The sequence below is a fragment of the Heptranchias perlo genome, chromosome 17 (assembly GCF_035084215.1).
Source record: "Heptranchias perlo isolate sHepPer1 chromosome 17, sHepPer1.hap1, whole genome shotgun sequence".
NCBI lineage: Eukaryota > Metazoa > Chordata > Chondrichthyes > Hexanchiformes > Hexanchidae > Heptranchias > Heptranchias perlo.
This window is the reverse complement of record NC_090341.1, coordinates 15092220-15106790: the sequence shown is the minus strand read 5'-3', so window position 1 is coordinate 15106790 and position 14571 is coordinate 15092220. Positions and strand designations below refer to the sequence as shown.

Genomic DNA, 14571 nt, shown 5'->3' with positions numbered 1-14571 from the left:
TGTAGTTATTTACAAGCCATTGGGTGAGCTCAGAAATTCCCAATTTTAACAGTCGACTGGTAAGGACATTTTTATGGCATCCAAAACGGTCAATGAAAAAACAATGGTTGTTCTAAGCAAGTTGGATGAAGGACTCGTCACATACAACAGCAGACATCCATTCTGGGAAATCCAACCTGGCGTGTCTACAACAAGCTGCCCCACAATTTTAAATTGGAAATATCTTAAAATATTCAAGAAATAAAAAAGACTTCAATTATTTTAAACCAATTCTTTATTGTGGGGAGGGGAGGGGAGGGGGAGGGAGGAGATGGGGTTAATTAATCTTCCACCAACCCAGGATTCCTAGGTAAGATCTAAAAATAGAAGGAAGGGGAGGTTACATCCAGAGCAGATTTGTGTACCTCAATTATATAACATAAGTGGCTCTTTACAATGTGATAAATCAGTTGTCAGTACCTGCCCAGGATCGGTCTCTAGCTTCTCCTAAACATACTACCCATCCAGGCTCGGTCTCCAGTGCCTCCCAAGCATGCAGCCCACTCAAGTTCTGCCAACAGCATATGCAACAATAACCTGCATTCACATAACACTTTAGAGGGCTGAAAAATGGATACAAAGGAGGGATGGGAGGAAGGAAGAACCCTGAACAAAGATAAGGTGAAAGAAGTAACCTCAAATCTATAGATGTAAGCATTCAGGAGGAACACACAGATATGGAAAAGGAGTGGGACCAATGATGGGAACTTGAGATACGTCTGAGGTCATCATCCTGGAAAGGGAGGAAAAGCCAATGCAAATGGTATACTAGCTGAATTGTGACGGTTAGAAGTGGAACCAAAGAAAAGAATGGGACTAAACAGAGGTTGAAAATAGGATGGAGGGTCAAGGGTGACATTTAATGATGACTGACTTGACTGCCAGGAGGAATGGAATCCAAGGAAAGGGAGCCTTCGACAATATCAGTGAGTATTGGATTTAGGAGATTTCATTATATGGTTGGGACTAGGGTTGGGGGACACAGGAGGTTGAAGAGCTATGCCTGGTGAAGGCAGGGGAGGGGGCAAGAAAGCTACAGAATGGTATGAGGGATAACAGGAAGGTGGAGGAAACATGGATAGTCTTGATCTTGAAAATGAGGAAATCTATGAGCTTCACACACGTGACATTGTGGCGAAGGTGGAGGGAGCAAAGGAAGAAGCTCAGAAGCGATATTTCATCATGGAAAAGTCTGGCGCTGTCCTTACCCTCCAGAATAATCCTGGAATAGTTGGATTTGGCTGTGGAGAGAAATAGCCAATATGCATTACGTGACAAGGTGGTGGAAGCAGATTCAATAGTAACTTTCAAAACAGAATTGGATATATACTTGAAAAGGAAATATTTGCAGTGCTTTGGGCAAGGAGCAGGGGAGTAGGACTTATTGGATAGCTCTTGCAAAGAGCTGGCACAGACATGATGGGCTGAATTGGTTCCTTCTGTGCTGTAAGATTCTACGACAAGGACATTGATGGACATGTCAAGGTTGAGATGATAGATAACGGAAGCCTTATTTGGAAGGGAGCAAAGGCAAGTGAATCTGGAATGGACACATTGTACCCATCTAGTCCTAGTCTCTTGCCCTTCCTAAATATACTTCTCACCTAGACTCTGTTTCCAATCTCCCCTTCACACTGACTGCATGACCAATCTCCATTATCAGCCCTACTTGAAGATAATGGCCATTCATCTCCATTAATTCAGGCTGCAGTTAAATCCCACTCATGAGAGCAGCACTCATTCAGCTGAAGTAGACAGACTTAATTAAATTATTAAAGGCAGATTAATGGCTTACAGCCAATCATAACTTCCATCTACTCTCTGGTAATTTAGTTCAATGTAATCCTTTAAAATCCAACTTCACATGTAGTTTAATTAATGTGAATGAGGATGCAAATTGATCCAAAGCAGTGAGATAGGCTAGAAAATTAATGGGAAAAACATTACTATAATAAGCAGTTAGCAGGATCATGGGCAAAGTGCAATGGTTATTAAAGATACCAACGCTGATGATTACAAAGTGATTTGTTTGTACAGAACTCATCCTACAGATTTCACTTGTACTCACGAAAAAAAACAAAAATACTTAAAGGATAATTTTGCCAGCCTCTGCTCCCATCTCTACTACTGCCAGCAAAGCTGTGTGCTGGGAGCAGAGCCACACAAAGTTACTCCCTTAATGCTTTTCTATTTTTCACAGGCAGCATCAGCATCATCCGCTCCCAAGTCAAGAGCAGCCTGCTGGGATGGTAAAGCTCCCTCTACAACCAGCTAACAATCTCCCTCCCTCCCACTGTGAACTATTTTGCACTTTCCATACCAGTCATCCTTGCGTCCTCTCTAAATGAGGTGACAACCAAGCACCAATTAGTGTTGATTCATACAAGGGCAGTTTGCACCATAAGCCCATATAATCACAGCTTGGATTGGCCAGGAGGCGGGGGGGGGGGGGGGGGGTCGGAGAGGAATTTCCCAGATTTTTTTTCTCCCCAAATTGGCCTGGGTTTTTTATCTGGTTTTTCGCCTCTCCCAGGAAATCACATGGTTTCGGCTGGGATGGAGCAGTGTATATTGTGTGATGCACAAAGTATCACCATTGTGTGGGACAGACTGGATGGGCTGTGGGGTCTTTTCCTGTCCGTTATTGTTTGTATGTTTGTAGACTGCCCAAATCATTTTACACAACTAGCAGAAGTAGACTTTCGTACTATCAGTCTGTATTATATTTGAATCCAGGTCAGGGAGGTCAACCCAAGTCAGAGAAGTTAAAGGGCACCATGCAAACCCACTGCCACATCAAATCATCATAAAGAGCAACTTTAACCAAGTATCAACTTTGCCAGCAATCAAACGGCAATAGTGACATTTCTAACAGTGAGTTGATAAAAGATTATCTAAAAGTAAGTACAAGGTAGAAGGCTGTACATCACCTTCAGCCCAGGCTCAGTAGGTAACACTTTCACCTCTGAGCCATAAAGTTGTGGGCTCAAGTCCCATTCCAGGATTCGACCACATAATCCTTGCTAATACTGCAATGCAGGACTGAGGGGGTGCAGTGTTGTTGGGTGCCAATTTCTGATGAGATTATACAGAGAGCCAGTCTGCCTATTTCGCAAGCGTTGAAGAGTCCATGGCTCAAAAGAACAGGGAATTCTGCTGGTAACCTGGCCAACATTCCTCCCTCAAATAATACCATCCAAAAACACAGATGATTCATTTATCTCATTATTTATACTATAAAAATTATTTTTTTAAGAAAGCTGTTCCTTTTCCCCTAGGTTTACAAAGCCTCAACAAAGCACCCCTCATTGGATTACACTGCCTTACTGCAGTAAGCCCTTTACACGGAGTTAAAGAAGCTCCCTGTGAAAGCCTCGGAGAGGCCATGTGGGATTAAAAGCCCCATTGGTGCATGTCCTTCACAGGGAATAAAGCTTCACTTCAGCAGGTCCCTACAGGTTAAAGAAGCTCCCTTGAATCCATTTTAGTCCGTACAGTTCAAGGATGAATGGTTCTTGTTAGGAGAAAAAGTTGTAATTTATAATGAAACCTGTCAGAAAATGGCAAAAAACACTCAAAAGTAGGTTTTTCTTGATTCTGCTAAGTCACATGGGGCATATGACTCAGATGTCAACATGTACAGTACAAGCTGTCTACAGCTCGCTCTCCCACACTGTAATTAGTCGTCAACACCACTCACAAGCCAGCAGAGGTCATAGATTCCAACTGCCTCCCCATGGAGCAGCACACAAGAAGATGACATCGACCCCCACTACCCAACCCACACACTCCTACAACATGAACACCCTATGAATATTACAGACCAGAAACATCAGAGCTTTTTCAACTATATTCAAAGCTCACATTATGCACATTAACTGGCACTCAATATTAATGTGGATTAACTCCTATAGAATGGTCGCTGGCTTTGTTTGACGTTGATTTTTTAAAAATCAATTATTTTTCAAATTTTAAACAAAACATATGAACAAAATAGAACCTACAGCAATGTATTAGTGAGTCACTCAAAATGCAACATGTCTCAACCAAAGGGAGCGTAACACAAAACATATAGTAGGGACCAAAAAGGTCACCTGACTGCAGAAGAGCATCACTGTGGAATCAATCTCCCACTAAAACCCCGAGATTCAATGCACCAACCAACAACAAACCAGTTTGAGCCAGTGGAGCCCATAGAAAAGGGCCAGATGTGAGAATAATCATTAAAAGGGGTCTAAATTTGCAGGAACCTCTCCAGGTCCAGCCTGCAGCTTTTTTTTAAACCTAGTCACGTGTCTGTACTGACAAGGGGTGGTGGGGGGGAAAACAGAAAGAGTGACAGGAAAAGGGTTGGGGAATTGGCATGTCTACTTCATAACACAGTGGGATGGATCTTGATTTTGTGCAATAAGTGTGAATGGGTGATAGTGAGTTGGCAGCCCATTTTACATCTCTCCCGTTTTTTTATTTCCACTTAAGTCAATGGAACTAGAAATGGGGAGAGATGTAGAACGTGCTGCTGACTCGCTACCACCCGTTTTACACTATCGCACAAAGTCAAGATCTACCCCAGTGGGTGCATGCACTCTAAAGCAGGCACAATGAAGATCAGTCAGTTACTCAGATGATGAACCAAAATCATACTCGTGGGCGACCCCCCCGCCCACCACCATGACATTTGTAAGCAGATTTTGTGGTACCAAAGAGGGAAAGCAAAGAATGCTCATTTGTGACATTTAAGCCACTTTTGTATTCCTAGAAACTGGCTTGTGGAGCCCATTAAGTTTGGTGAGTAGAACTTCTGCTCTTTCTACTGAAGCTATATTAAAAATACAAGCTGTGAATACAGAAAGTATTAGAAGTTATTCTCTTGCACAAAGCCATAAAATCAACCCATCAATATTAGCCTAACTATGTGGTACAAGCATTGTAACCTACCATCATAGAAACCTAGGGCATGAATTTAGCCTGGAAAAATGGGTGGGTTGGGGGGCGAGGGGGAACAGTAACAATTACAAAAATCTAAAACCCGAACAACAACCCGCCCATTTCTGGTTTTCACGGGGGCAGGACAAGGGATGGGCAACCAACCCACTCTCAGGAGGCGGGTCGGGCATTAAAAGATTTTAAGGAGGCTGTGGGCCTCCATTTTCAAAGCTTTTTTGATTTTAGCCCCTGGAGGCTGTGATCCCTGTGCCTTCTACTTCACTCCACGTGGGAGGTGGTGAGATGGCTCGAAACTGCAGATAAGTGCCATTATAGCACAGCTTGTGGGCCCGGAGGAGCAGGAGTGCTTCCCCCAGGCCCAACCATGCCTACCTGCAGCGGCACCCACCCTGATCTCCGACCCCGCGATCTCCCTGACCCTGACCTTCCCGATGACTGACAGCTCTCGTCCCTCCCCCACACCCCCCGAATGACCTCCCCGATGACTGGCGGCACCCCCCCTCCCACCAATCTAACACTTTCCTGATCACATCCTCTTCCTTCCCCTTCTCCCGTCCAACTAAGAGCCAGTCAATCAGGCTGGCCTGTCAGGCAGGAAACCGGCAAAAAAAAACGTCCTTACATCAAAATCATACAGACATTCGGGAAACCCATACTTCCGGGTTTCCCTTCAGGAATTACCCCGCCCCCTTCCCGGCACCGGGCTAAAATCATGCCCCTGTTGTCAGTATCAGCACAGTAATAATACTTTCAAACATATACACACATATAACATGAAAAAGGTAGGAATGTTTTAATGGTGTAGGGCATCATCCAGTGTCTCAGCGCATTTTTGTCTTGTAGCACACTTCAGACTTTACTTCACCCTATATATAATCTAGTTTACACAAGTTATTTAAAATATATACCACACAATTTAAAATATATACCATGCAGAGTTTATTACAGACTCCACAGTTATTTTACACCCCATCCTGGGGAATATTGATACTTACAATAAACAGCACTGGATAGACAGTTACATCTGTATTACTGAGTCTATGTACAGTAGACAGTTTGCACTGGATGGATAGTTGCAGCTGTATTACCAAGTCCATGTACAACAGACAGTTAGCACTGCATGGATAGTTACAGCTATATTACCAGATCTATGTAGAGTAGATATTTCGCACTGGATGAACAGTTGTACCTGTATTACCAAGTCCATGTACAATAAACAGTTAGCAGTGAACATACAATATGGTTTGAAGTGGATAGATAGTTACAACTGTATTACTATGCAGATGTGTGAAATGTGCAATCAATACTTACAGTTGCATCACCAAGTAGAGATGTGTTGGACTCTCATAAATATCTTCCAATGACACAATGTTTGGGTGCTTGATTCTGAAAGAAATAATGTAATTAGAACTATTCTCTTTCTGTTGACCCTAAAGAATAAGTTAAAACATCTGCATGGAGATTCCCCCCCTCACTATGCATTTCAAGCCCTGAAGCAGTTACCTCCACAATATAATTAGCAGTTTTCCGTATTCAGACCACAAATAGATAGTATTGTAGTCATGAGGGATGCCCCTCGTTTAACGTGCTCGAAGTAAGGCTCGAGCACATAGAGCCCAACATTCTACCAAAAGGGTTACTACCCAACAGCACAACACTTGATCTCTATCATGTGTCACTTTCATCCTGTTTGGAGCATTGTATTCCACTTCTCACTGCATAGTCGATCTTAAGAATGTTGCTGCTGCTCCCGCGGTCCCGCTATGAATCTACTTTGAATGTAATTTTATTTGTAATCCCTATTTATTTTATAATTGCTACATTTTATCATTGCATCATTACAGCTTGTGTTCAGAGAAAAGCAACACAGTGGCTGCAGCAATCTTAAGCAACAGAATAGCAGAATCAGTTCCCCTCAGGAGGTCAGCATTGAAAGAGTTAAAAAAATAATTTTACAGCAAATAAATAGCATGGCACACTGACTCAGAGACCCTGCAGCTTTATGTCATCCGATTTCTGACACCCTCCCACGCAAAAATGCAGTCCACAATTATGATCATTGCTAACCCAGCAAAGAATCAGAATTGAGGATAGTCTTGGATGTAATGCCAGCGGTTTTGAACAGACACGTTTCTTTATGGTGTTGGTGGTGGTGATTTCTGTAAAAGGCTGTTCACTAAATCAGGGTTCAGGAAAGTGATTTTAAAAGCGTTATGTTTAGCCTCCTACCTGCTTAAAACAATCTTGTGCCAGTGAGCGAAGAATGCTACAGTAACTGGCTACTATTGCTTTCAGTGAGTGGAAAATCGTGATGGAAAGAATACCAATAGTTTACAGATTAAAGCTGTTTCATTCAACACACACTTGCTCACCAGCACAGGAGCAAACTTAGATAGATTTGGGCAGTATCAGGAAGTCCTGTAATGCTTTTAAAATCTTGTGCAAGTTAACATTGGAAGGCATGTTTGTCTGTGAAAAGCAATTTTAATGCCTGTTTAAAACTATGGATTTTCCTGTAAAACCCATTACTTACATCTCTAGCACAAGTGGCATGCAGAATCTTAATGGAATGTGTAGATTTTCCTCCTCGTCCCCACCCCCAAAATCCCTGTGTGCATTTTATGGAGGAGAAGGATACATTAGTACAGAAATTGCTGGAAAAATAATGGCGAGTTCACAGCGCCCGCCATTATTGGTGCGTAAAAAAACCCAGCAATCTGTGGTGAGGAAGAGATGCGCCATAAATTCCGATTTGCCACACCTTGCTGGATGATTTGTGCCGCGCCAATGTTAGCCTCGCCACACCCAAAAGATTACCATCACACTGTGAGTCTCCCCATTGTGTCACATGAAATTGCTGGATTTTCACCATTAATATGAATTAATTTCGCTGCAGTCATTTAGGGCTGCTAATCCATGTCAAAAGGACACTGTTAATGACATGATTTATGGTCCTGACATGCCACTCGACCTTGGAGTCCCAGAAAGGGAACAATGAAACTGGAGTCTCACTCCCGCAGGTAGTAACTTGTTCCTGGAGGTTCCATAAATTTTTTTAAAATTTTCTTACTTTTTCATTCTGTTCCTTTTTCTCTCAACTCAATCCACTCTATTTCTTTCCCTCTATTTATTTCTCTTTCTGTATCTAATTTGACTTTAATTCATCTTATTTTCTTCTCCATCATTCGTTCTGTTTCTTTACTACCCTTAAATTTCATTGGTTGAGGAGATAGACCATTGGGCCAGACGTTCATGAGGTCCCAGATGCCCTGTTGACATCGCTGTGCCACTATCAACTCGCACTTCCAGCGATTTACGGTCCAAAAATAATACAATCTGAAGGGCGAGGTAAATAAATCCAATTTACAGCGCTCGCTGCAAAATGCACCACTCCAGCAAATTCTGGGCCATTATCTCACCTCAAATTATATATTAATGCAAATGCCATTTTGTCATGCAGCCAGCACAGATGTTGAAGGTGCAAGTTTTACAGAGTACAAATGACTGTATTTTATGATAGTTATACTGACACAGTTTTCACATTCGACAGCCTAATAAAAATCCTTCTTCTGTAACAGTGCACAACAGCGAACATTGATGTCCTACAACTAATGGATTGCAGTGCTCCCAAATAGAAAAAAATAACACTGCTTTAACACTGGCCTTAGAAGGATGCTAGGGTGGTTTCTGGTACAAGCCACCAGCAACCCCAATTCACAAGTCTAGCCACTCGGAAGACCTTTTTTTTTCCATTAAAGCCAGAATCTCCTAGATGCCGGAAAAAGGAAATCTGTAAGCTGCAAAAGACCTGTGTGTGAGGAACCAGCCGCACTGGCATCAATCGAAGGCCAAAGTAAAAGCAGCTTCAGCTAATATCCCTGAAATGTAACTTGGTGCTCATCCTGATACAGAAATGTTCTAGCTCACGTCATCAGGTGACAAGGTCACCATCCCGAGTCCAGCCACGATTAAATCTATGGAAAGCAAAAATCTCAAGGTTATCCCAAGGTTATCACAGGCTAAACTAACTTTTTAAATAAGTTACAAAGGTTGGATTGGACTGTTACTTTTATCTTCTGTACCAGTTGCTGAAGCCATCAGAGTATATTTACAGTCAACAAGTAAAGTTCTTTGAACTTGACTTAGTGGTCTTTGTAATCATAGAATCATTGAATGGTTTCCTTCCATGGTGTAACCTATCAGCCCACTGAGTCCATGCCAGCTCTATGCAAGAGCAATTCAGCTAATCCCACTCCCCTGCCCTATCCCCGTAGCCCTGCAAATTTTTTCCTTTAAAGTACTTATCCAGTTCACTTTTGAAAGCCACGATTGAATCTGCCTCCACCACCCCCTCAGGCAGTGCATTCCAGATCCTAACCACTCGCTGCATAAAATTTTTTTTCCTCATGTCACCTTTGATTCGTTTGCCAATCACCTTAAATCTATGCCCTCTGGTTCTTGACCCTTCCGCCAATGGCAACAGTTTCTCTCTATCTACTCTGTCTAGGCCCTTCATGATTTTAAATACCTCTATCAAATCTCCTCTCAACCTTCTCTGTTCCAAGGAGAACAACCCCAGCCTCTCCACTCTATCCATGTAACTAAAGTCCCTCATCCCTGGAACCATTCTAGTAAATCTTTTCTGCACTCTCACTAAGGTCTTCACATCCTTCCTAAAGTGCAGTGCCCAGAACTGGACACAATACTGCAGTTGTGGTCGAATCGGTGTTTTGTAAAGGTTCATCGTGACTTCCTTGCTTTTGTACTCTATGCCTCTATTTATAAAGCCCAGGATCCCGTATGCTTTTTTAAACAGCTTTCTCAACCTGCCCTTGCCACCTTCAGCAGTTTGTGTACTTATACCACCCAATCTCTGTTCCTGTACCCCTTTTAAAGTTGTGCCCTCTAGATTATATTGAGTCTCCTCGTTCTTCCTACCGAAATGTATCACTCTGCATTTTTCTGCGTTAAATTTCATCTGCCATGTGTCCGCCCATTTCACCAGTCTGTCAAGATCCTCTTGAAGTCTATCACTATCCTCCTCACTGTTCAGTACACCTCCAAGTTTTGTGACATCTGCAAATTTGGAAATTGTGCCCTGTACACCCAAGTCCAAAAGGGAACTTGATAAGTACTTGAAAGGAAAAAATCTGCAGGGCTACGGGGATAGGGGGGGGGATGGGACTAGCTGGATTGCTCGTGCATGGACTCGATGGGCCGAATGGCTCCTTCCATGCTGTAACCGTTCTATGATTATAAAGACCATTAAGTCAAGTTCAATGAACTTTACTTTGTTGACTAAATATACTCTGATGGCTTCAACAACTGGTACAGAAGATAAAAGTGACAGTCCAATTCAACCTTTGTAACTTATTTAAAAAATGAGTTTAGTCTGTATATATCAAGAAAAGCAGTGGTCCTACTGGAGAATACCACTGTACCCCTCCCTCCAATCTGAAAAACAACTGTTCACCTCTACTCTCTGCTTCCTGTTACTTAGCCAATTTTGTATCCATGCTGCTACTGCCCCCTTTATTCCATGGGCTTCAATCTTGATGACAAACCTATTGTTCGGCACTTTATCAAACACCTTTTGAAAGTCCATATACACATCAACTGCATTGCCCTCACCGAACCTCTCTGTTACCTCATCAAAAAACTCTATCAAGTTAGTTAAACACGATTTGCCTTTAATAAATCCGTGCTGGCTTTCCCTAATCAATCCACACTTGTCCGAATAACTGCTAATTCTGTCCTGGATTATCGTTTCCCCACCACCAAGGTTAAACTGACTGGCCTGTAGTTGCCGGGTTTATCCTTGCACCCTTTTTTGAACAAAGGTGTAACATTTGCAATTCTCCAGTCCTCTGGCACCACCCCTGTATCTAAGGATGTTTGGAAGATTATGGCCAGTACCTCTGCAATTTCCACCCTTACTTCCCTCAGCAACCTAGGATGCATCCCATCCGGACCAGGTGACTTATCTACTTTAAGAGCTAGCCTTTCTAGTACTAGTACTACTTCTTTATCAATTTTTAGCCCATCCAGTATCTCAACCACATCTTCCTTTACTGAGACTCCAACAGCATCTTCTTCCTTGGTAAAGACAGGTGTAAAGTACTCATTTAGTACCTTGGCCATGCCCTCTGCCTCCACGAGTAGATCTCCTTTTTGGTCCCTGATCGGCCCCACCTCTCCTCTTGCTACCCTTTTACTGTTTACATGCCTATTGAAGACTTTTGGATTCCCTTTTATATTTGCTGCCAGTCTATTCTCATGCTATCTCTTTGCCCCTTTTATTTCCTTTTTCACTTCCCCTCTGAACTTTCTATATTCAGCCTAGTTCTCACTTGTGTTATCAACCCGACATCTGTCATATGCCCCTTTTTACTGCTTCATCTTACTCTATCTCGTCATCCAGGGAGCTCTGGCTTTAATTGCCCTTCTTTTCTCCCTCGTAGGAATGTACCTAGACTGTACCTGAACCATCTCCTCCTTAAATGCCACCCATTGTTCAATTACAGTTTTGCCTGCCGATCTTTGATTCCAATTTACCCAGGCCAGATTAGTTCTCATCCCACTGAAATTGGCCCTCCTCCAATTGAGTATTTTTACTTTAAAGTGGTTCATGGCCTTTTCCATGGCTATTCTAAACCTTATGATACTATGATCGCTGTTCCCTAAATGTTCCCCCACTGACTGACATTTGCTCCACTTGGTCCGTCTCATTCCCCAGAACCAAGTCCAGCAATGCCTCCTTCCTCAATCCAAGACTTACTCAAATGCAATTATTTATAACCCTTACTATTCTTCTATTTGTGCTCATCCTTACTGATCCTGTGCTATAATAGGCTTGAACTTCTTGAATCTAATAATTACTTACACACAGTTGCAATGGAAACTGGGTATTTAATCTCAATTAGATCTTTTTACTACAGAAGTTCACTTGATGATGGACTTGGTCTTGTATCTTAAGCAGGATGAAGATTATTTTTTTAACAAATGAACAATGTCCTAATTTATTCTGGGCCATTACATACCTCTTGACTGTTTTAACATCTTCTATATGTCCCTATGAGCCTCATAAATCATTTGTGGCATTTCTTTATGTATGCTTTTTGGAATTACAACTAAAGAGGCTGAGGGATGATATCTTGGGGAGACACTTGGGTGGGCCTTATCTTTACAAAGTTTTAAGTTGACTTTTAGCAAAATCTGTCCTCCTGTTCCTCTTTGGATGAACTCTACATTATTATGTCATCCATCAATATGTCAATGTGGTTATTTATCATTTTGATGTTGCTTCAGCCATCTATGAGAAATTTGAAGAACTTTCCATAGGAATATTGGATGCATAAGAATTGGAATTTTCTTGATCTAGTTTCAGTTGCTGAAAACTTGAGGATGCATCAAACTTGCTGTAATATTTTGCACCAGCAAACAGCATCATAATTTAATCAAGTTGGATGTTTAAAATGTTCCCTTTTAATAATACTGTTTAAGTTTCTGAGATACAAGTGAATTTGCAATTTACCATTTTTAAAAATCATTAATTACTAATGAGTTCACTCATTCAGATGCTTGATTTAATTTATTTATGATCTTCAAGTCCTCCATTCTTTCCAAGTACCATTTTAAAATTTTCCCTGCAGTGCAATGGATGGCTTTCTGCATGGCTGCATCACTAGGGTAACTTGCGCATTACCCCTGATTTGATGCTGCACTGGCAAACAATCCAATGCTTGAAATAGATCTTTGTATTCCGGGTATAACTGCTCCATACTCCTTGCCTTTCTGAGCTTTCACTGTGAGCACTCTTTTCAAAAGATCAAGTATCTTACAGTGCATAAGCCTAAAATTGGCTGTTCATCATTTGGTACCATTATCAATGATAACTGATATTTGGTGCCCTTATATGGAATGCTGGCAACACATGTTCTTTTCACTGATGTCTCATCACAAATATCCCAATACTTTTATCTTGGCTTTTTGCAAATTGTTCTATGCTGTAATCTGCTCAGATGTGTTTTTCTACCCCGATTCTCTCACTAATAATAGCACCCAATCTCTATCTTTTCCCAAAGGTTGGGTAATTTTTGGATCTGTGCTACATGCCACGGTCCAATAATCTTCTCTTTCACCCCCCCCTTTAGCTTTGATGGACTGCTTTTTGGATGGCTTATATGATTGTTTCCTCATTTCATTATTGACTTTTGCCTTACTGGTTTAATTTTTTTATACTGCAGTTTTTCAGCTTGCTCTTAGTTTTGGCTGCTGTACAAATCTGTATTGGTTTATTTACATCCGAGCTCCCTCCAATAGTAGCCGCTCTCAGGAGAATTATCTATTATTCCACAAATTATCCTGTCCCTTACGAGTGATTCAGTTAGTTTACCAAATCCAGATACCTTACTGTAAATCCTTAATTTAGTTACATACTGATCAAAGCTTATTTTCTGGAAACGCAAATTATCTGTGCCCATCATAAGTCTCATTTTGTGTAGGGGTTGCAACGTCTATCAAACTTATTCATTATTACAACCAGTACTAGATTCTTTCTTTCCTCAAAGTTGAAATCATTAGAAATTTCTTCTCTAAAAACATGAAGGAAAATGGATACTTTTATGTTTTTACTTTTTCATCTGTTCCAATAGTTGCTAATCAGTCAAAATATTGTTTAAATCATTTTCAACTTTCTGCTAGATTTCCAAACACCTGGGGGTGGGCTGGGGGCGAGTGGATGGTTAAAATAACAGCTTTTTAGATAGTGAATGCCACCCGGCTCCAACATGGTTTAACGTGGGTGCATTTGGATGCGTGCGAGGAACGCACTGGCCAAGGTCGCGTCCCCAATTAGTGCCGGCGGGTGGGTATTTAGCGGGGCAATTAATGTCATTGAGATGTTAAGTAGCGTTTTTTTTTAATTGAATTTAACTGAACTTTAAATTTAACACCTCCAGAACGGCTTTCCCCAGGCTCATGAATCTCGCCAGGCAAAAGGAGGCCAGAAGGGCCGGTTCATCAGGTAAATGACTTTATTGCACTGCTTGTGAGCCGGGAGGAGCAGGAATGTTCCTCCAGGCCCAGCAAGCTTACCTGCCGCGATCGGCCGACCCTCTGAGTCTCCCCCCACCCCCCCCCGATTGCCAACTACACACCTCCATCCCCCCACTATCGCATCCCCCCCCCATTCAACCTCCAAAAGGTCCCAATGTCTCCCTGACCTCCCCCATCCAAAACCCAGTCAACCAGGCTGGCTGCCCCGCCCAAAACCCAGAAGCAAAATTTTAAGCATTCAATTAGGTTGCGATCGCACATTCCAACCAGTCAACTTTACATACAGGTTTCGCGCCCGAAAATCCACCCCCTGCCCTTTCCTGGCTCCAAGTCAAAATCATGCCCCGGAGGTCTCAGTGGAAGTCACAATTTCTCCATTTAATTCTTATTTTACTGCACAAGGCCTTTTCCCCAAAACGCACTGTGATTCATGACTGTGCCCTTTGTCATTCAGCACCCAGTCTGACACCAAGTAATCTTCTTATTCTGAACTTGTTTCGAGGTTCTTCGTACTTCAAGATTGAATGA

General features: G+C 42.0%; 2 protein-coding genes across 2 annotated transcripts in view; one reads left to right on the top strand and one right to left on the bottom strand.

The window, feature by feature from the left end:
• Window positions 1-14571, top strand: part of arpc4l (actin related protein 2/3 complex, subunit 4, like) — a 449372-nt gene that overhangs the window by 268222 nt on the left and 166579 nt on the right. The gene's annotated exons all lie outside the window — the stretch shown is intronic.
• Window positions 1-14571, bottom strand: part of camk1b (calcium/calmodulin-dependent protein kinase Ib) — a 158389-nt gene that overhangs the window by 29115 nt on the left and 114703 nt on the right. The window contains exon 4 of the mRNA XM_067998561.1: window positions 6298-6372. Within this exon, the coding sequence (XP_067854662.1) occupies window positions 6298-6372 (75 nt within the window). The remainder of the gene's footprint in view (window positions 1-6297; window positions 6373-14571) is intronic.